The sequence below is a fragment of the Panthera onca genome, chromosome A2 (genome assembly GCF_046562875.1).
Source record: "Panthera onca isolate mPanOnc1 chromosome A2, mPanOnc1 haplotype 2, whole genome shotgun sequence".
Lineage (NCBI taxonomy): Eukaryota > Metazoa > Chordata > Mammalia > Carnivora > Felidae > Panthera > Panthera onca.
Window position 1 is genome coordinate 34,345,542 of NC_138340.1, and position 20,236 is coordinate 34,365,777.

At 40.2% G+C, this 20,236-nt stretch overlaps 1 protein-coding gene across 2 annotated transcripts; it reads left to right on the forward strand.

Moving 5' to 3' along the window:
• Nucleotides 1–2,150: 2,150 nt before the first annotated feature.
• Nucleotides 2,151–14,909, forward strand: KBTBD8 (kelch repeat and BTB domain containing 8). 2 transcript variants are annotated; one of them, XM_060631533.3, is made up of 4 exons: nt 2,151–2,255; nt 2,835–3,045; nt 6,919–8,033; nt 11,534–14,909. In XM_060631533.3, the coding sequence occupies exons 1-4, from the start codon at nt 2,240–2,242 to the stop codon at nt 11,995–11,997; spliced, it is 1,806 nt and encodes a 601-aa protein (XP_060487516.1). In that variant the 5' UTR covers nt 2,151–2,239; the 3' UTR covers nt 11,998–14,909. The 2 variants fall into 2 exon arrangements, with proteins under 2 accessions (XP_060487516.1, XP_060487517.1); XM_060631534.3 differs by lacking the exon at nt 2,835–3,045 and having other exon boundaries at nt 2,175–2,255.
• The last annotated feature ends 5,327 nt before the right edge of the window (nt 14,910–20,236 follow it).

Sequence of the window (20,236 nt, forward strand, 5' to 3'; positions counted from 1 at the left end):
GGTCAAAGAATCAAAAGCTTTCTTTGAATCAATTAAACTGTATTGCCAAGTCTATTTGTTAATTAGGTGAGAATTAAATGAAAAAGAAAACTGGCCAAATTTCTTAAGGCTTAGATAGTTTATGAGGACAAAAACAAAACATAAGAAAATTAATATTTTAGGGGCGCCTGGGTGGCTGAGTTGGTTAAATGTCTGACTCTTCATTTCTGCTCAGGTCATGATCTCACAATTTGTGAGTTCAAGCCCCGTGTGGGTTCTGTGCAGACAGTGCTGAGCCTGCTTGGGGTTCTCTCTCTCCCTTTCTGGCTCTCCCCTGTTTGTGTGCAAGTGTGCACTCTCTCAAAAAATAAATAAAGATACTTCAAAAAATAATGCATTAAAAAAAGGAAATCAATATTTTAACATATTTGAAAAGGTTGCCAGATAAAATGCAGAACACCCAATTAATTTTGAATTTTCGGTAACAAATATTTTACTTATGTTGTAAATATTGCGTGTCCTCTATTTTTATTTGCTAAATCCTTAAGGATTGATGCCAGTTTTGTCTTAATACTTTCAATATGGTGAGTGAAACCTCCAGTATTTTCATAAGTCACAAAGCAACAGCACTGAGATCATAATAAAATGGAAATTTAAAGTTCTGAGTATCAAGTTTAAATCAATTTTATCCATGCAGAACTGTGCAGACAGGGTATACAGGGTACAGTCAGGGTGTAGACATAGTGTAGACATCAATGTTTGTATATCCCAGCCCCAAGGAAATGCCAATTCTTGTTAACTTGCATGGGATTATAGTATTTTGAGCTCTAAATTTTTCAGCAGAGCTAGAACCGGATTGTTTTTCATCATTCTCTTTCTTTCTCAGTCACAACTTAAGTTCCAAATCCTTTATCAAGAAGCTCAACTCTTTGATCTTTTCAGTGTTAGAAAAGCTATGCACACAGAATATCTATATCTCTACTAAGAATTCCTTCCCATTCACTCATGATACTTCCTTATGTTTCAAAGGTCTACAAATAGCACTTCCAATGTGAGGTCACCTGTGCCTTACATTTGTTTTTAAAACATTAAGTATCTATCATGTGCCAGGCACCCTGTTAGACGCTAGAAACACAAGACAAGTAAATCAAAACGTGTCAACTGTAAAATTTCTGCTTTCTTTCCAAAGGCCTGTAGGCTATGGGGTAGATGGAACAGTAATTGTAATTCACATGGTACAGGTGAAGAGCTAAGTGCCCCAGATTTAAAAGGTCTTATCTAAGTTCACATATTTAGTAAGAAAAGAGCCAGGGCTTCAGTAATGATCCCTGGCTCAAGCTCAGGGCACCCTCCAATATTTCTTCAAAGGAAATCTCAGACTATTCAGTATCTTAACTTCTCCATTTCCCAGGAGCAAAAAAGGAAAGCATCCTGAATCCCTCTAGACTGTTCACGCCCTCTTAAAAGTGGAACAGGTGTTCTCTGGGTGTTGGAGAAAAGCAAGGCATGAGTGGGAGTTAAAGATCCTGAGCAGCCCTTGTAACCAGACCAATTAATCTGTAGAAACCAGAGCACTCGGCCAAGGCGATGCTATTTCAATTGGGTGTCACAGGTGACTCATCAGAGATGGCTTGCTTTGGGGCCTCCTGATATTTTACTTCAGGGTGGAGTGTCAGATTTCCTTCGCATTTTTGGACAACAGCCCTCTTGTCCATTTCCAAATTTTTCTGGTTTCACAGCCCTCAGGCAGAGCCCGCTCTCAGACCGGAAGCTAGTCACTGGCGAGAGGTTTAGGGAATGAAGAAAAAAGGTGAAAAAAAAAAAAAAGAGCCGGGGCCTGGAGAGGGGCCTAAAATGGGGGAAATTTGCACTTCAAGAGCTTTCCTTACCCCAGCCCCTCAGAATGACAGCTCTCCTCGGCCAGAAGACTACCTCTCCCGGCAGGCTCTGCACGCCCCACAGACACAGGCTGGCGAGTTCCCAGCTCTCCACCTCCGCCAGAACCAGCCAATAGGAATCACCGGCCTGAGCCTCCGCCCTACTCGGACCACGCGGGAGCGGGGGCAATAAAACTACATTCCCCGAAGCGCCTTGCGCACTTCGTGGCCAATCGGAGCATGGAACTCGGAGGCTAGGGGCGGAGCCGGATGCATAGGCCACCCCATTGGCCAGGTGAAGCTAAGAAGAGCCGGAACCCGGGAGCGAGAGAAGCGAAATGACATTTCCTCTTTAAATAGCTGGAGCCGGGCCCCGTAGAGAAATGGCCGCGTCGGCAGGTGGGTCGTGTGGTGGCTAGGGAGGTGTGTTAGGGGGGAGGTGGGCCAGGGTCCAGGCTTAGACTGCGAGCTGAGGAGGTGGCGACGAGGAGCCGGAGAGAAGGATGGGGAGGTGGAGAGGGATGAGGGGAGGGAGGATGGATGGCGTGGAGGGCGGTGGGCGGTCCGGCTGGGCAGCGATGGGGAGGCCGGGTACCCGCCGCCACCCCGACGCGTTCATCAGGCGGTTGAGGGGGCACTGGCGGCCGCCATCCATCGAGCTTCCCTCGTGAGGCTCCTGCCCTCCGCTCTCGGCTGGGACGTTCTGGCTCTCGGCGGAGTCGCCGCAGACGCCGAGACTGTTCTGCCGGCACAGTCCCTCGGCGAGCACGGGGCTTCGGGCTCGCCGGGCTCCCGGAGGAACAGACTGGTGCTTGAACTTGCATCGCAGCCCTGTCTGTCTCTCTCCCAGATCCTACCCCGCGGTCCCTTTTGATGGTGTATGTCTCTACACATAATATGTATTTTTCTAGGGGCGGGGGGAGCGTGAACGCCGTAACTGGCTCGGAACTTCTTGTGGTTGTACGATTTTTCTCCTAGATTTAAGTAAGTCTTCCCCAACACCGAATGGGATTCCATCTTCAGACACAGCCAATGATGCCATGGACCCCTTCCATGCGTGCAGTATTCTTAAGCAACTCAAAACAATGTACGATGAAGGACAGTTGACAGACATTGTAGTGGAAGTGGATCACGGGAAAACATTTTCCTGTCATAGAAACGTTCTTGCTGCAATCAGCCCTTACTTCAGGTATGATGATGGTAGAAACTTCTGTCGATGTCCGCACGGAGTTCCCTTTGTCCCTCAGTATTGCCCACTTGATTATAAAACGGAGGTGAGACGATGAAACGAAACCCACGAGTTTGTTTCCTTAAAAGAAGTAACAGGCCCTATTTTATTAAGCCCTTGTTTTTGACTTGATGGATTCTTCTAGAATTCAGGTGGTTGGTTTTTTTTTTTTTTTTTTTTTCAGGTGGTTGGTTTTTAAGTGAGTGAATATATTTTTGTTTGTTTCCGGCAAATAACTACAAAATCTAGAATTGTGCTGCTCAGCATGGCCGCCACAGGCCACATGCAGCTCTTTAAACGTCATTGTTTTAAATTAAATAAAATAAAAAATTCAGTGCCTCAGGCAAACTAACCACATTTCAAGTGCTCAGTAGCCACACGGAGGTAGGAGCTGCCAGCTGTATAACCCAGATAAAAGTTTGGGTGGACAGTGCTGATCTAGTATTTGTTCCAAAACTCCAACCATGACACATATTTCTCCGGTGCCCGTAACTCTTAGAATGTAAAACTTACTAGCACGTTCCTTGGGAAACAAATTACCATTCGGTAGTTTGTTTTAACGCCACAGGGGTCAAAGCAATGACATAAAACGAATGAAATACAGTTTCTGCGTTATCTTAGGCTCCAGACTCATGATCGTTTCCAAGATTTCCAGAAGTGTTTTTACGTGAAGTTTTCATTTTCATCGCATTCTTCTTTGGGTATCAAAAAGTTACAGCAGTACAGTTTTAAAACCTGGATCTGACAAAGAATTTCCTACTTTAAGACAAGATCACTGATACAGACAGTTTCCTGCTTGAGTTTAACTTCCTTGGTTTCAAGGGCTCATTTTTTTAAGCCTTTCAGTGTTCACTAATAGTGTCTGAAAGACAGTGAACTAATTTTCTCAACTACGGTCTGAAAGTGCTGTTTTTCTTTTTCAGGGTGCTTTTCAGTGTAGCGTTCCAGACCGTAGTTTCTGGTTCCTCTTTCTCAGAATACTGGGTTAAATATAGTCGCTTCATAGCCTGATGCTTATGATGTAACCATTAAGACTTGCCTAGGGATAGGTCATTGGACTGTTAAGTATTAACCATCATGAGGCAGTGAGCTGGAAGGGAAAAAGAAGAAAATGATATGCACAGAAGGTAGGAAGTTGGGCCTGGTAATGGAAACTGCCTGGGGAGATTTGCTTGTCCGGACTCTCTGTTAGATATGGTTAGTTCATCCATGGATTTAAATATATGTCCCGGTTACTACTGATCAAATTCTGGGCTAAGCTTACTTTACCTACATTGTTTTATATGTCTTCACAGTCCTGTCTCTGTACAGTTATTTCCATTTTAAATGTGAAAAACTGAGATTCGGGGAGGTTAAGTGAACTGCCTAAGTCATCCAGCTACTCAGTGGCAGAGGCTGGATTTGATTCTAGAGCCAAGCTTCTTAGTCACTATCATGACTTTTAACAAACAGGAGTGGGTCCTCTTTGAAGTTGCCTTTCAGAAATTTCTATTGTATGTTAAATTTGAATAGTTAAAAAAAATTGAAACTTGAAAGTGAAAATGTCTATATTTTATACTGAAATTTTATACTCTGGCTTGTATCATTTAAATTTTATACTTAATTAAAATTAGTTTTGAAGACTTGGACTAATCACCTTAAAAGAAATATGCTATAGTAGATTTTCTTAATTATAAGAAATTAAGGAAATGCTTGGAAAAGTTTCTAAGCATAAGAGAGGTGAATTCAGATGAAGGTATTTGGCTAGAAAACTTAAGGATTAGGTTCTTATCTCTTGCAAGAGCTATTTGTACAGAAATTTCTTGGCACTGGTGCTGCTCCTTATGTGAAATCGAGGAAGACATACTTAATAGTTTCTAAGTCTTGCATCACTGGTGGAAAAATAAGAATAGCTTGAAATCTGACATGGTTGTGTCATGATCCCAGTGACCTGTCAGAATTAAAATTTGCATGATTATTAGAAACTTCCTGCTGCTCAGGATTTTGTGTGAGGAAATGCTCCATCTTTATGTGGCATTTCCAGAAAGAACCTAGTAGAACAGAGAACTCATCAGGTGTCACACTGCTCCTGTGTGTGAGGCCAGCCTATTCAAGTCAGTAGAGTTCCCATGATAAAGGGGTATGTGGTAATGTTCTCCTTTGGGAGTTAATCTTTGCCTAATGAAAGGCTTTATTTTTCTTTTTAATTGGTAGCTGTATAGCTGGGTGTTTCAGCACCTGAACTGGAAAACCAGCTCCTACATTGGGACATCTAGTTTTCACTCATGAAAAAAAGCCCATTTGATCTTAAACTTAAGATTTACATTGTAGACGTCAAAATAGGACTCAGAGATGGTGAACCGAGGCAGCAAGCTGGGTCCTTGTACCCAGGTATATACCCAGTGTTTCTCATTGTATCTTAAAAGTAACTAGTTAAGGATGTTTTTTTACAACCTAGCATTGTAAAATGAGAAGGGCCTAGAACTGTATCAACAACTTTATCACAAATGTTAGGTTGATTTCTTCAATAGACATCTATTAAGCACCCAAGGGCAAACAGCCCTTTTCTTAAAATCTTTTTCAAAGAACCTTGATTTGATTTTTGTATTTAATTTTAACAGCAGTCCAGGAAGAAGCCTTAAAGGAAGGGAAAAAAAGGCAAATGATGTGTATACATGACTAATAACACTTAAATACAGAGTCAGACTTTTGGCTACTTAATATTTTGGCCAAGAAGAGCCCACAAATGCAGATATTTACAATAAATAAATAAATAAATAAATAAATAAATAAATAAGTAGGTAAGTAAGTAAATAAGAAAGTCTGCTTTCAAAGGCAAAAGCTTGGGATTTTCAAAACCGTCATCTCCAAAGAATTAATTCTTAAACTCTCTTTAGAAGTACGTATCATGGGGCACTGGGTGACTCAGTCGGTTAAGCGTCCGACTTCGGCTCAGGTCATGATTTCACAGTCCATGAGTTCGAGCCCTGTGTCGGGCTCTGTGCTGACAGCTCAGAGCCTGGAGCCTGTTTCAGATTCTGTGTCTCCCTCTCTCTCTGCCCTTCCCCTGCTCATGCTCTGTCTCTCTGTGTCTCAAAAATAAATAAACGTTAAAAAAAAAAGTACACATTATATTGAGCCTACTATAATCTATTTATATTCAGATATACCTGGGTAAAATATGGTACCTTTGAGAAAACTGAGTATATTTCTTTAAGCAAAGGTTTTCACACTGTCGAAGGAAAAGTGAAGTGATGTTCTTTATATTCCTTATAATGATGAAGGAAGCATTCAAAAGATAAAGGGAGTAGGTAGACAATATGAACTTCTGAAGAACATCCTGTTTTTCTGAGATGAAATTTTTAAAGATCTATTTTGGGGACAAGTTGCCTTGTACATTTCCACTGAGACATGAAAAGTTTAATCAATCTATATATGCCAGTGTGTTACATTGACACCCTCTATGCGTTCTTAAATTTTCTTACTGGTCTGGTGAGTTAAGATCTCAAGTCCCTAAGGCAACTGATAAGAAGGTTGGATAGGGACTCCAAGGAAAGTAAGGTGTCCTGGAATATTTCATGGCATCTTTTGGTGTGCTTTATTTAGGTATATTCTTTTTCTCAGAGTTGGCATAAAGGGGACTGGCCCTCAGAGTAGGATTTTCGAGATTAACCAGGCTAAATCCTTATGCTAGATGATCAACTTTTACCCCCATTCGGAATATCAGGAAACACATTAGGAAATTTTTTTCCGTTACAAAGGTTATCTCTGTGGTAACTGTATACCTCCAAAAATTTGCCACCATAATTTTTATATGGAACGCAGATATACTATTAACCACTCTTTCCTTCCTAGATCCATGTTCACTAGCGGCCTTACAGAAAGTACTCAAAAAGAAGTTCGAATAGTTGGTGTTGAAGCTGAATCCATGGATTTAGTGTTGAACTATGCCTACACCTCCAGAGTTGTTCTGACAGAGGCCAATGTTCAAGCCTTGTTCACTGCAGCTAGCATCTTCCAGATTCCTTCCATCCAAGACCAATGTGCTAAGTATATGATCAGTCATTTGGACCCGCAGAATTCTATTGGGGTCTTCATCTTTGCTGATCATTATGGTCATCAGGAACTCGGAGATCGATCAAAAGAATACATTCGTAAGAAGTTTCTGTGTGTCACCAAAGAACAAGAGTTTCTCCAGCTGACAAAGGACCAACTGATAAGTATATTAGACAGTGATGATTTAAACGTAGACCGAGAAGAGCATGTTTATGAAAGCATCGTAAGGTGGTTTGAACATGAACAGGATGAAAGAGAAGGGCACCTTCCAGAAATTTTTGCCAAATGCATACGTTTTCCTCTGATGGAGGATGCCTTTATAGAGAAAATCCCACCTCAGTTTGCACAGGCTATAGCCAAAAGCTATGTAGAAAAGGGCCCATCCAGTACCAATGGCTGCACACAGAGACTTGGAATGACTGCCTCCGAAATGATCATATGTTTTGATGCTGCCCACAAACACTCAGGAAAGAAGCAAACAGTGCCTTGTCTAGATACAGTCACAGGAAGAGTGTTTAAACTATGCAAACCACCAAATGATCTAAGAGAAGTGGGGATTCTCGTATCGCCAGACAATGACATTTACATTGCAGGAGGGTACAGGCCGAGCAGCAGCGAGGTCTCCATCGACCATAAGGCAGAAAATGATTTCTGGATGTATGACCATTCCACCAACAGGTGGCTCTCCAAGCCCCCCCTGCTGCGAGCGAGAATAGGCTGCAAACTGGTGTATTGCTGTGGTAAGATGTATGCGATTGGAGGTCGTGTTTACGAAGGTGATGGGAGAAACTCACTAAAATCCGTGGAGTGCTACGATAGCAGAGAGAATTGTTGGACCAGCGTTTGTGCGATGCCTGTTGCCATGGAGTTTCATAATGCTGTGGAGTACAAAGAGAAGATCTATGTCTTACAGGGTAGGTGCCTGAGTGGTTTATTCTCCATGAGAGGGTAGCAGAATAACCTACTTCTATTAAAACAGGTGCTTGTTCTTGTTCACTGGGGACTTCCTCTGGCTTTCTTACCGTAATCTGTTGGTGGGAACAGTCTATTCTAGAAAGGATGTTTAAAGACCATCAGCTTTTGAATCCACAAAGGCAGGCATCTTTAAATGAGCCTGTAAGTTTTTATGTTCTTACTGTGTTTTGACATCATGTAGAATAAGTATTTTTCAAAACATAATCTGATAAGTATTAGTTTGGCCTTCTGGGGAAAACTATTTCAGAGCCGTTTTTAAGACTTTAAGAGAGCAAGTCTGATACATGTCTTTTTACTCTTCCATAATACATAATCAAGAGATGTAGCAACTACTTTTTATGGAACTTAGTGGATTAGTTTGAAAGAGAAAAAAGAACAAAGAATTTTGTGATCAACCTTAGGATTGCCAAGGTCATGAAACGGATTTATAAAGAGTTTGAAATTGCAGTCTTTAGATTTTAATTTCACCGCAGTGTGTGATACCTTTCAAAATATGTTTTTAAGCTTTTTCAGTGAAAAACTTGGGATGCCACTTTTTCTTGCGTTTGCTATTACAGATGAAGAGGGACTATCAAATCGACTTAGCTTTAAACATTTTTTTTGTTTGAACTACTGAAGGCTAGGACTCTGGTAAAGATGATGTAGCAGCAGTAGTAGAAAGAACGACCAAGTGAGTAGAAATAAGATAATTTATCGAAGGTTCTAATTGGTGATAAATAATGTTTTCCCTGTGTTTGGTTTCGTAAACATTTTAGTCGCTTGGATGTTGAATGCGATGATGATACTACCAACGTCTTTATTCCTCTTCCTGTGTTTCTTAATTGCTTATACATGTTTTCCTCACACTGTTACTTTAATAAAATAAGAAAAAAGGGATGATTCTGTATAGATACATAAGATTTTTTTCGCTGTTACACCATTAAAAAAATATATTCTTTGCTGTCATCCTTATTTGACACAAAATGCCTGAACCCATTTGTTTAAACTTCAATATCATTTTAATTCTCCAAAAGGAGTATTAACTAACTAGTATCTTATTTTAGTTAAATAGGAACATGGGCATGGATAGGTTTATTGGTCTTGCTGAATAATGGAATATAAGAATGGACACATAACCTGTCCAGTATGGTTGCATAGGTTATATCCTCCAATATGATGAAGATTTCTCTACATATATTTTGGTCTTGCTGGCTAACCAGTTAGTTGGTAGAGATATAATTAATTAAGAGATTCCCAGTTGTAAGGTAAAGGTTATGTATTAATGTAAATACTAAAGCAAAGTAACAATGAATTAATAGAATTTTCAGGGCTGGAATGAACATTGTTTAACCTGAGATTATGTTTTATGTAAGAGGAATCTGAGACTCTAAAAGTTTTTTTAATTGCCTTTCACTGGTTAAGCTTTTAAAGAGGACTTTAGATTTTAAAAATTTACTTTGTTTGTCATCTTTCCTTTTTATAAGAAATTTGTAGGGGGTGTCTGGGTGGCTCAGTAGTTAGGCATCTGACTCTGATTTTGGCTCAGGTCACAATCTCACGGTTCATGAGTTTGAGCCCTGCATCAGGCTTTTGCTGACAGCCCGGAGCCTGCTTGGGATTCTATCTCTCCCTCTCTCTCTGCCCCTCCCCTTCTCATGCTGTCTCTCTCTCAAAAAAAAAAAAAAAAAAAAAAAAATTGGAGAGAGGTAGTACACATTAGTTTTAATTTCTTCTTCTTTTCTTTTTTTTTTTTTTTTTTTTTTTTTTTTTAAATTTTTTTTTTCAACGTTTTTTATTTATTTTTGGGACAGAGAGAGACAGAGCATGAACGGGGGAGGGGCAGAGAGAGAGGGAGACACAGAATCTGAAACAGGCTCCAGGCTCCGAGCCATCAGCCCAGAGCCTGACGCGGGGCTCGAACTCACAGACCGCGAGATCGTGACCTGGCTGAAGTCGGACGCTTAACCGACTGCGCCACCCAGGCGCCCCTTCTTTTCTTTTTTTAAACATGTTTATTTATTTTTGAGAGAGAGAGTATGAGCAAGGGTGGGGCAGAGAGAGGATCTGAAGTGGGCTCTGGGCTGAGAGGGAGATCATGAGGTCATGACCTGAGCCAAAGTCAAAGGCTTTACTGACTGAGCCACCCAGGCGCTCCAGAAAGTTTTCATTTCTATTGTCTTTATTAAGAATCCTGTTAAGGGGCGCCTGGGTGGCTCATTCGGTTAAGTGCCCGACTTCGGCTCAGGTCATGATCTCCCGGTCCGTGGGTTCGAGCCCCGCGTCGGGCTCTGTGCTGACAGCTCAGAGCCTGGAGCCTGTTTCGGATTCTGTGTCTCCCTCTCTCTCTGACCCTCCCCCGTTCATGCTCTGTCTCTCTCTGTCTCAAAAATAAATAAACATGAAAAAAAGAAAAAAAAATTAAAAAAGAATTCTGTTAAAAGTCAGTGAGGGTAGGTGATGTGCAACCAAAAGGTGGTAGTTTAAGAAGCTCCTCTAAGAAAAATGGAAATTATAGTGTCACTACTACTGAGTAGTCCTTTAAATCTGTAGATAAGAGTAAATCTAGTTCAGTTTTCAAGGGGAAGCTCAATTTAGAAGTAGGTATTTCTAATCTAAACAAAGCCTCTTTATATAAATAAAGTTGACATAAATAGTCAGAAGCTTATGCTGTACTATGTGTGGCTATTGGAGTATCATATAATCTGTTCATAAAGGGTCCAGATTTTTAAATCAAGGATTTTATACAAATGTTATAGTTAGCCAAACTCTTGTAAATCTTCGCTAGTTAAATTCATGCGGACATTTTTATATTGGCAGTCTGTCTCCGCACACCCTTTTGTTATCAAAATAGAATTAAAAGTGACCCAAATTCAACTCCATGAAATGTATGTTTTCTATCCTGTTAAAGCCGTGTTTTTTTCTCTTAAGTATTTGTCTTTGCATTACGGCAGTGCTAAAGTAAACATATCCATGGCCTGTAGACGCACATCTGAACAATTCCGTGTGCTGCCTTCTAATTAAGTAATTAGCACATAAACGTATAGTGGTTTGTTCATGATGAAGCTGTATACATACCCTGATCGTACTGGCTAACCATTAGTAATTATGCTTTTTTAGAGCTGGCTTAAAATAAATTTTCTGAAATATACCATTGGGTAGGATAAATGGAGCCAAGCTCTCAATTCTTATTCTGTCTTCAAGTCAAAGTAACTCCTTCTCCCTCCCTATTTCGAACCCCTCCCCAATTCAGGTTGACTATAATATTACGTGTTATGTTCTGCCATGGAATGAAGACATTTTAAACTATTTTATACTATATAATGTATCTCTGGAGATTATACAAGAAATCTTTTAGAAAGTGAAATATTTAGAAAATTAGGCTCTTCAACATAACAAAAAGACACATGTAAATAAATAAATAAATATATATATATTCTTGTTTTTCTTTCTGTTTTTTTAGGAGAATTTTTCCTCTTCTATGAGCCTCAAAAAGACTACTGGGGTTTTTTAACCCCCATGACTGTGCCTAGAATCCAGGGCTTAGCAGCTGTATACAAGGACTCTATCTACTACATAGCTGGAACCTGTGGAAATCATCAACGTATGTTCACTGTAGAAGCCTATGATATTGAGCTCAATAAATGGACTCGGAAGAAGGACTTTCCATGTGATGAGTCCATAAATCCGTACCTTAAACTGGTACTTTTCCAGAATAAACTCCATTTATTTGTTCGAGCTACTCAAGTGACCGTTGAAGAACACGTCTTCAGAACCAGCAGGAAAAATTCCCTTTATCAATATGACGACGTCACTGACCAGTGGATGAAAGTGTACGAGACCCCAGATCGTCTCTGGGACCTTGGCCGGCATTTTGAATGTGCTGTTGCTAAACTCTATCCTCAGTGTCTTCAGAAAGTACTTTAATGAGTAGCAGGCCTTAGTGAGCTCACTGGCATCTTGGGCTTGGGGAAACAATGATACAAGAAGTGCTGTCAGTATTTAAGAAGCTGAGAGAGTTTATATATGGCAATGGGTGCTCTTAAAGATTATGGTGTAGGAGGGATTTCTTTTCATCCTTGTGATGTTTTCATTTCATTAAGCAAAAGGTAACAAAGTGCAATTATCAGCATTTTTTTTTTTTCTGGTATAAAAGTAATCCTTTTCATTATAGAATTTTGTGATAATTCGTCACTGAGATACCAGATGAATCAACAACTATGCACTCTTTTAAGAGCAGTTAGGGTATTATTGGTCAGAGATATCCAAACTAGTTTGATGTGACTTTTTATTTTAAATACGGGTAAAAATTTGAGGCAATATCACTAGGACTTTAGCTGTGACCTCTCCAACACAGAGAAGCACTAACTTAGACCCTCATTCTTAGTATGTATATATATATATGTATATACATACACACACACACATTTGTGTACTGTTTTCAAGTGTACTGAGATTTAAATACGTTATTAGAGTAGGCTGAAGGAAAACAAATACGTCTTAGAGCTTTTCGTCTGATTGTTTCCTATTTCCCACGGAAGTTTAAGTTAAGCTAAGTTTTTAGTAGTTTTTTTGTTGATAACTTTTTCGTGTGCTCACACTGTCTCATTATTTACAAATCCCGAAAAGGGCTTAAATTCACAGGTGGCTGGTGCTGGTATAAGTGAATTCATGTGTATACCTAGATAGGTTTAAATTGTCTGAGCCTATGCTTACCTTTCACATTGGCCTGTTAGTTTTGTGGCATCGTACTTTACCTGTTGAACTCTTGTGATTTCACAGGATTCTCTGCCTACATGACAGCAAGATATCTAACTGGACTCAGAATAGTGAGAACATTACTCTCAGTTTGCACTAACACGGGCCATTTTGTTGCCTGACCTCCTTTTCCATCCTCCACCTGTCCCTTCATTATCGGTACAGTGAAAGTTAACTTATTTCTCTTCTGCACAGAGCATAATGTGAAGTTTTACACCTGCTTTTACATTTTTGTTTTCCAGAAACATGGAACTCCTTCGGTGGTCTAATTTAATGGCTTTTAAGTTACATATGACCATTAAAACCTCACTTTTTTTTTTTTTCATTTTTTGCACTTAATAGTAATGTATATTTTTACATTGCAAACCTTGTTCTAGCTGAAGGTGACTGAGAAGGAAAAGGGTGAGTGAGTAGAACCATAGCATTATAGGTACTAAATCTCTTTTCATATTGAACGGATGAATTTCTAACAGTCAGTTAGTTATTAACATAAAGGACAAACCAACTCACTGGTCATACCTAAGGTGGATATTTGGATCAGTAACTTGTTTTTTACTATGCCTAGAATAATTGATAAAAAGTAGATGGATAGCCCGGAGTCTGTCCTCAAGTAGAATATTTTGATTCTCTTAAGGAAAACAAACTGGCATGGTTTGTATTAGAAACTCTTGCACAAATTGTCATGTGATACTGTGAAACAAATTTAAAACATTGCCTCTTTGCCTCACATACCTCGTTTTTCAGAAACTTTCCAAACGGCTTGTCCTTGACCTCTGCAAGTAAGGAACGTTTTCTGAAGCAGAATTTAAAGTGGACAGCATTTATAGAATTAACATTTTAAAATCAAGTCTTGGGGAAGTTGGATATGTGGTTTCTTATTGGCCTTGATAGTATGTCTATAATCTCTTTATAAACTTTGTCAACCACTTGTTTTTCCTCTCTCTCTAGTTTTTCTTCTCTTTTCCTTTATCTACATGCTGTTTGGGGGCTTTTGCTGTGAGTGTTTTGAAGCATCTTTACAGTGTTGCATCGCAGACGGGAGGACAAAACAAAAATCCCTAACTTTTGCAAGAGATGTTCATGTAATTTATTTTTGGAAGCTTTGTTGAATACCTTAAGATTTCCTGCCGCTTCTTGACAATCTTCTGTGTTTATTTAGAACAATGTGTTACTTGAAAACATGACATAGAACAGTGAGTTAGCAATTTACACGTGCTGTGTGACATATAGGGGTACAATATACTGTGGTCAATTCTGCAGTAGGTTTATTCCGTTCATCTGCACAACAGTCGATCCTTTGCTATAACAATTTATATCGGGGGTGTGATCTAAGTATAGTGTGTCAAAGCCAAGGCTTAGAATTTGCTACAGGAGTAGAATATATATTGAATTTTGTACCGAAGAACTATTTGTTTAAATTATATAACTGGGATATTTTGCCACTTTTAAAATGATTTCAGAAGAGGTCCTAGAAAACTAAGATTAGTAATTTGTGTGGGTATGTGTTTAGATATTTAAGGTACATTTGCATAGGATGATGAGAATAAAAGTAAAAGGCACAATGGGGACTACAGAATTAAAATCTAGGCTAACATATGCCAGTCCCACTTGAACTTCGTTTTTGCATTTGAAGAATGTACGTAGCACTTTCCTCTGTATTTTTTACACATTGGAAACTGGACTTGGTGTAACTGTGTTATAGGAAAGTAGAAACCGTATTCTTTATTTTCCATCTTTGTTTTCTGTTATCCTGCAAAGATGATGCTTAAGCATCAGGCTGATTTCATGGGTGCATGAAGAAAAGAGGGTGTGCTCTGCAAGGAATCAGATTCCCGACATGAAGCAGTTTAAAATGGCATTCAATGTTCAGTGCTCAGGTATGTAGTTAAGTACTGTAGTCCTTTGGGGGCAAATGTGTAGATATTTTTAAACATTTTGCCATAATTGCACAATTTTTTGCATTTTTACCTGATGGCATTGTTTCTTATAATAAAACCTTTCTGATTAAAAACTACCATTGTTGTAACTGGACCTCTGACTAGGGAGTTGTACAGAATTAAAATTTGGTGAAAAACATGAAATACCTTCTGTCGTAGTAGAATGGAATCAGATTTTAATCTCTCAAATATTTGGCCTCTGAGACAAAATGAACTACTTCATATCACCTTATATAATGCTCTTTAAACTCCAAAGCAAGCTTGCTTATGTCATTAATACCTTGGATGTGTTTGTTCTGGCCTGAACTTTTGTTATTCCACTCCTCTGTCACACACCTCACATCCAATCCATCAGAAAATTCTGTCACCTCTTCCTTCAAAATATACCTACACTCTGGGGCGCCTGGATGGCTCAGCTGGTGAAGCATCTGACTTTGCCTCAGGTCATGATCTTGTGGTTCGCAGGTTCAAGCCCCATGTCAGGCTGTGTGCTGACAGCTTAGAGCCCAAAGCCTGCTTCGGATTCTGTGTCTCCCTCTCTCACTGCCCCTCCCCTGCTCTCTCTCTCGCTCGCTCTCTCTCTCTCAAAAATAAATAAAAACATTAAAAATGTGTATATATATATATACATACACACATACCTAGACTCTGACCAGGTACCATTAACACCATTATCACTGTAGTCTAAACTAGCCTACCTTGTCCACCTTAATGCACTGCTCCTGAACTGGTCTGCCTTCTGTCACCCTGGACTGGTTGTAATCTGTTCTGTTCTCCACACAGTAGCCAGATTACGTCCCTCTTCTGCTCAAACCCCTCCAGGAGATGACTTCTCATCTCCTTTCTGATGAGAGCCAGACTCCTTCCTTACATGATCGACACCTCACAACCCCACCTCTTGGACCTCAGGTAACATCCCACCAACTCACTCTATTCCAGCCACACAGACTGCCATTCCTGAGACAGGCCAAGCCCTTCCAACATCACTGCCTTTATCCTTGCTGTGTTTTTAGCCAGGGAAGCCCTGACAACCCACTTTACTCAAGCCTCTATTAAAATTCCAGACAGGTCCTCCCTGATCACATTATGGAAAAGAGAACACTTTGCTTCCAACTCTACTCACCCATACCACCTGTCTTCCCCCATTGAAATGTAAGCTCCATGAAAGCAAGGAATTCATTTTATTCATTATGCACCTCGGATCTGAGTCTAGCATATACTAGGCACTCAACGAGTGGGGTTTTTTTTAACGTTTTTCTTAAAAAAATTTTTTTTAATGTGTACTTACTTTCGAGGGACACAGCATGAGCCAGGGAGGGGCAGGGAGAGGGGGAAACAGAATTCAAAGCAGGCTCTGGGCTCTGAGCCATCAGCAGAGAGCCCAACGCAGGGCTCAAACTCAGGAGCAGTGAGATCATGACCTGAGCTGAAGTCAGATGCTTAACTGAGCCACCCAGGTGCCCCTAGGCAATCAATGAGTGTTTGTAAAAAAAAGAAATGAATTCTCAGTTAAATCTTAGAGAACTCTGAGATGTGGTAGGACCCCTACAATCCTATTTCATCAGATAGAAAACACAAAGACCAAGTGAATTGCTGAAGGTCATCTAACTAATAAGGAGTTCATCTGGGATTAGAACAAAGATTTCCACTTTGACCTTAGTCTATTTCCTACATGCTCCATTAGTTCCAAACAAAACTGAAGAAGAGGTAGCAACTTTCTAAGGCAACACTGTTATATAAAATATCCACTGTAATTTTTAACTGTGATTGATCATCAATGAGGGAATAGATGAGGTGGGAAAATACCTTCTCTTTGTCACCCCACCTGGATATCCCATTTTTATATCATTATGCTAATACACTCCTGTTATGAGTTCTGACCCTCAAGTAAGTTGAAAAACAAGAAGTAAAGGCTTGTGAAGTACTGTTATTTTTGCTCTTAAAATGACTTACTGTGTTAATTTTAATGTTTTAAATGTTTCAAAATGTTTATTTTGAGAGAGAGAGACAGAGAGAGTGGGAAAGGGGCAGAGAGAGAAGGAGACAGAATCTGAAGAGGGCTCTGTGCTGGCAGCAGAGAGCATGATGTGGGGCTCGAGCCCATGAACTGCGAGATCGTGACCTGAGCCAAAGTCGGACACTTAACCGACCGAGCCGCCCAAGTGCCCATGAGTTGCCATTTTAAAATCTTGGTTTTGTATGCCAGTGGTTTTTATTGAAAAATTCTTTGCAAATACAAAAAGTAAGTGATATGGTATCTCTAAATCTTCAGAGCAATGATGTAAATGACATCTGCTTAGTCTTTTTGAAGTGAAATCTGGCATTTTATATAATGGATTTGAGTGGAGGGAAAAGTATTTTCCCATCATTTATGCTTCTAGGATATACTGAAACTTCTTGACTTAGAACTTGGGTAGACAGAGTTCAAGTGCTTTTCAATATAAACGTGAAGAGGTAGCATTAACTATGCCAGTTCTAGTGAGTCCCAGTTCTAGTGAGTCCCTAATTCTCATTTTCCATACTCGATTTTGACTACCTGTATCTCTCTGGTAGAAGATTCAAGAACCTAGAAAGTTGGGTCTCTGGCTCATGAGTCTGCTGGTTTTCCTTTCTCTTTTGGTAACCTGTGTTAGCCCAGATACTGTGTGTATACACAAGCAAGCTGTTGCACACACGCATACAGGTGAATCAATATGGCTGGCATTTCAGAGAAAAGAAAAAGCACAGTCACAAAGTAAACATTTAGAGATTGAAATTGCTAGGCCATAAAGGCACAATTTTCATCTGTGAAAGTGGGAAGTGTTTTATGACTGCTGAGGGGGAGCACAGTCCAGTATGACTAGGTAACCATGATACAATATTTACTTCCACTCTTCAATCATGTATTTTAAATTATTAAAATGGCACAAAATATGCAATAAACGTCTCACAGCCACCACCTCTATTGTTGAAACTCTCTTGCTCAAGAACCCTGTTACCAGGTTTGGGGGATCACTGAGATGCCAACCCATGGACCCCACTGCTTTTTCTACTATCCATTAGTCCCTATTGGGGACCTTTCCTGAACTTAGTCAAGTTCAATTCCATGATTCATTCAGAATAATGTCATTTTACATTTCCTCAGTTACCTTGTCTCTTTTTACTACCGCCATACTTGTCTGACGAAACCCCATCCCTGAGTGATTCCAGCTATGATCCTTGTCTGTGCCTGGCCCCGAGTGGCATAGAAATCCCATTCTTGCTGGCGGTTGGACCCTGCCTGGTCCACTGTAAGGCAGGCTGGCAGTGTCAGAGTTAACACCCTGCAGGGCTAGACTGCACCCAATTCCTGTTGGGACTGGTTGATAAAATCCCAGCTTCTTTCTACAGGTGGAATACATGACACATGTTCTCTACCGTCTCCTAGAGTTCCTCAGTGCAAACGAATCCTAGTTGACCATGAAAGTAACCTGCTTGATATCACAGCTTCCCTGTTTCACTTTCCCGCCCTCCTACCATTGCCTCTTGGGACATCCCACCTCCCCTCAATGAACCAACTACTGGCACTCAAATCCTTCCTTGGACCTGCAATCAAATACTTGCTCAGGACTGGCTTCTGCAAAAGCCCAACGTGAAGACACTGGCCATTCTTCCAATTCCTCAAGGCTCTCCCAATATTACAAACTTTGTTCATATTGTTTCCTGTACATGGAGACTCCTCTTCACCTGTTCTTTGCATAACTATTTCATTCTCATCTTTCAGGTCTCAAAGAAATCTTCCCTGATAATCCTAGCTAAAATAAATGCCCTGTCATGCTTGATCACACCGTCCAAAGTGGTTCTCTTCCCATGACTTTTTGTTTGGTTCCCCACCGAACAGTAAGTTCCGTGAGGACAGGCGCCAAGTCGGTTTGTTATGCAATGTGTCTGGAGGACCTGGAAAAGTGTCTAGCATATGATAGACTTTTTAAAAATATTTTTTTAGAGTTTATTTATTTTAGAGAGAGAGAGAGAGAAAATCTGAAGCAAGAGCCAGGCCCCAAGCTGTCAGCACAGAGCCTGATGTGGGACTTGAACCCATGAACCATGAGATCATGACCTGAGCTGAAGTCCGACGCTTACCTGACTGAGCCACCCAGGCGCCCGAGACCTTCTTTGTTTTTGATGACTTCGGCAGTTTTGAGGACTACTTCCTGGTCAGATGTTTTGTAGAATGCTCCTTAATTGCCATCTGTCAGATTTTTTTCTTTTCCATGATTAGATTGGGGTTATGTATTGTGGGGAGGAAGACCACAGAGGAAAAGTACCATTCTGTCACAGCTTATTAAAGGTATATACTCTCAATCTGACTTACCACTGTTGATGTGAACCTTGATCACCTGGCTGGGACAGTGTTTGTCAGGTTTCCCCACTGTGAAGTTATTCCCTCTCTATTCCATACTGTACCCTTTGGAAGGAAGTTGCTATGGGAAGCCCACACTTAAGGAGTGTAGAGTTACTCGCCATCTCTTGGGGGTGGGGCATCTACATAAATTAATTGGGATTCTTCTCCCTAATCTATTCATTTATCCATTTATATCAGTATGGGCTCATGAATACTCAATTTATACTTGGGCTTATAATCCACTAATACTTTATTTTCAAATTGTTAACAGCTTTGGCCATTGGGAGCTCTTCAGTTGGGGCCTGTGCCCTTCTGACCTACTCCCATCAAAATAAATGTTTTTGGCTTATTTTTAAAAAAAAAAGGGGGGGGGGAGTGTCTATTTTTGACACTGCAAGATGCTCCAGGCCCATCTTGTATATTTCCTTCCCCAGCCCCCAAATCCATTTTCCCAAGTGTCTCCAGTTGTTGTTCTCCAAGATGCGGGCGTTAGGTGTGCTTGTTGCTACTGGGATATTGTTTCTAGAACCTCTCAGCCGACTAGATAAGGAAGTAAGAACCTGTATGTACTTTAACCCGGCTGCCACCATCCACCATCCATTTACTTAATTATTCAGTTCTAGTATATACAGAGTGCTGTAGGGATTGTTCACCCACACTCCCATGGAAAGTGACTTTATCAGTGACAGTACAGTCCTTTTGCCTTCACACTTACTGACTCCATTCATTTCTAGGGTTATTCAGGTCGACATCTCTCCCTCCCATCTACTTTCATGAAGCTGTTTTACACATTTTTTATAATTTCTATGATAATACTTCTCTTCTTTAGCCTGTGATATGGTGGATTATATTCACCGACTTTTCAAATGTTGAACTAGCCTTACATATCTGGAATAAACCCCACTTGGTTATGATGTATTTTTTTATACATTGTTGGGTTTGATTTGCTTAAATTGTGTTGAGAGTTTTTGACTCTATGCTAATGAGAAAAATCAGTCAGTAGTTTTTCTTTCTTGTAATGTTTTTCTCTGTGTTTAAGATTAGGGTAATGCTGGTGTCTTAGTAAGAGTTAGGAAGATTTTATTTTTATCCCATTTTTCTGGAAGAG

What these genes read in the sequence shown, in the direction of transcription:
- KBTBD8 (XM_060631533.3), top strand. An exon ending in GCAATCAGCCCTTACTTCAG is followed by an intron (nt 3,046 to 6,918) that starts GTATGATGATGG and finishes TTTCCTTCCTAG; the next exon opens with ATCCATGTTCACTAGCGGCC. An exon ending in GAAGATCTATGTCTTACAGG is followed by an intron (nt 8,034 to 11,533) that starts GTAGGTGCCTGA and finishes CTGTTTTTTTAG; the next exon opens with GAGAATTTTTCCTCTTCTAT.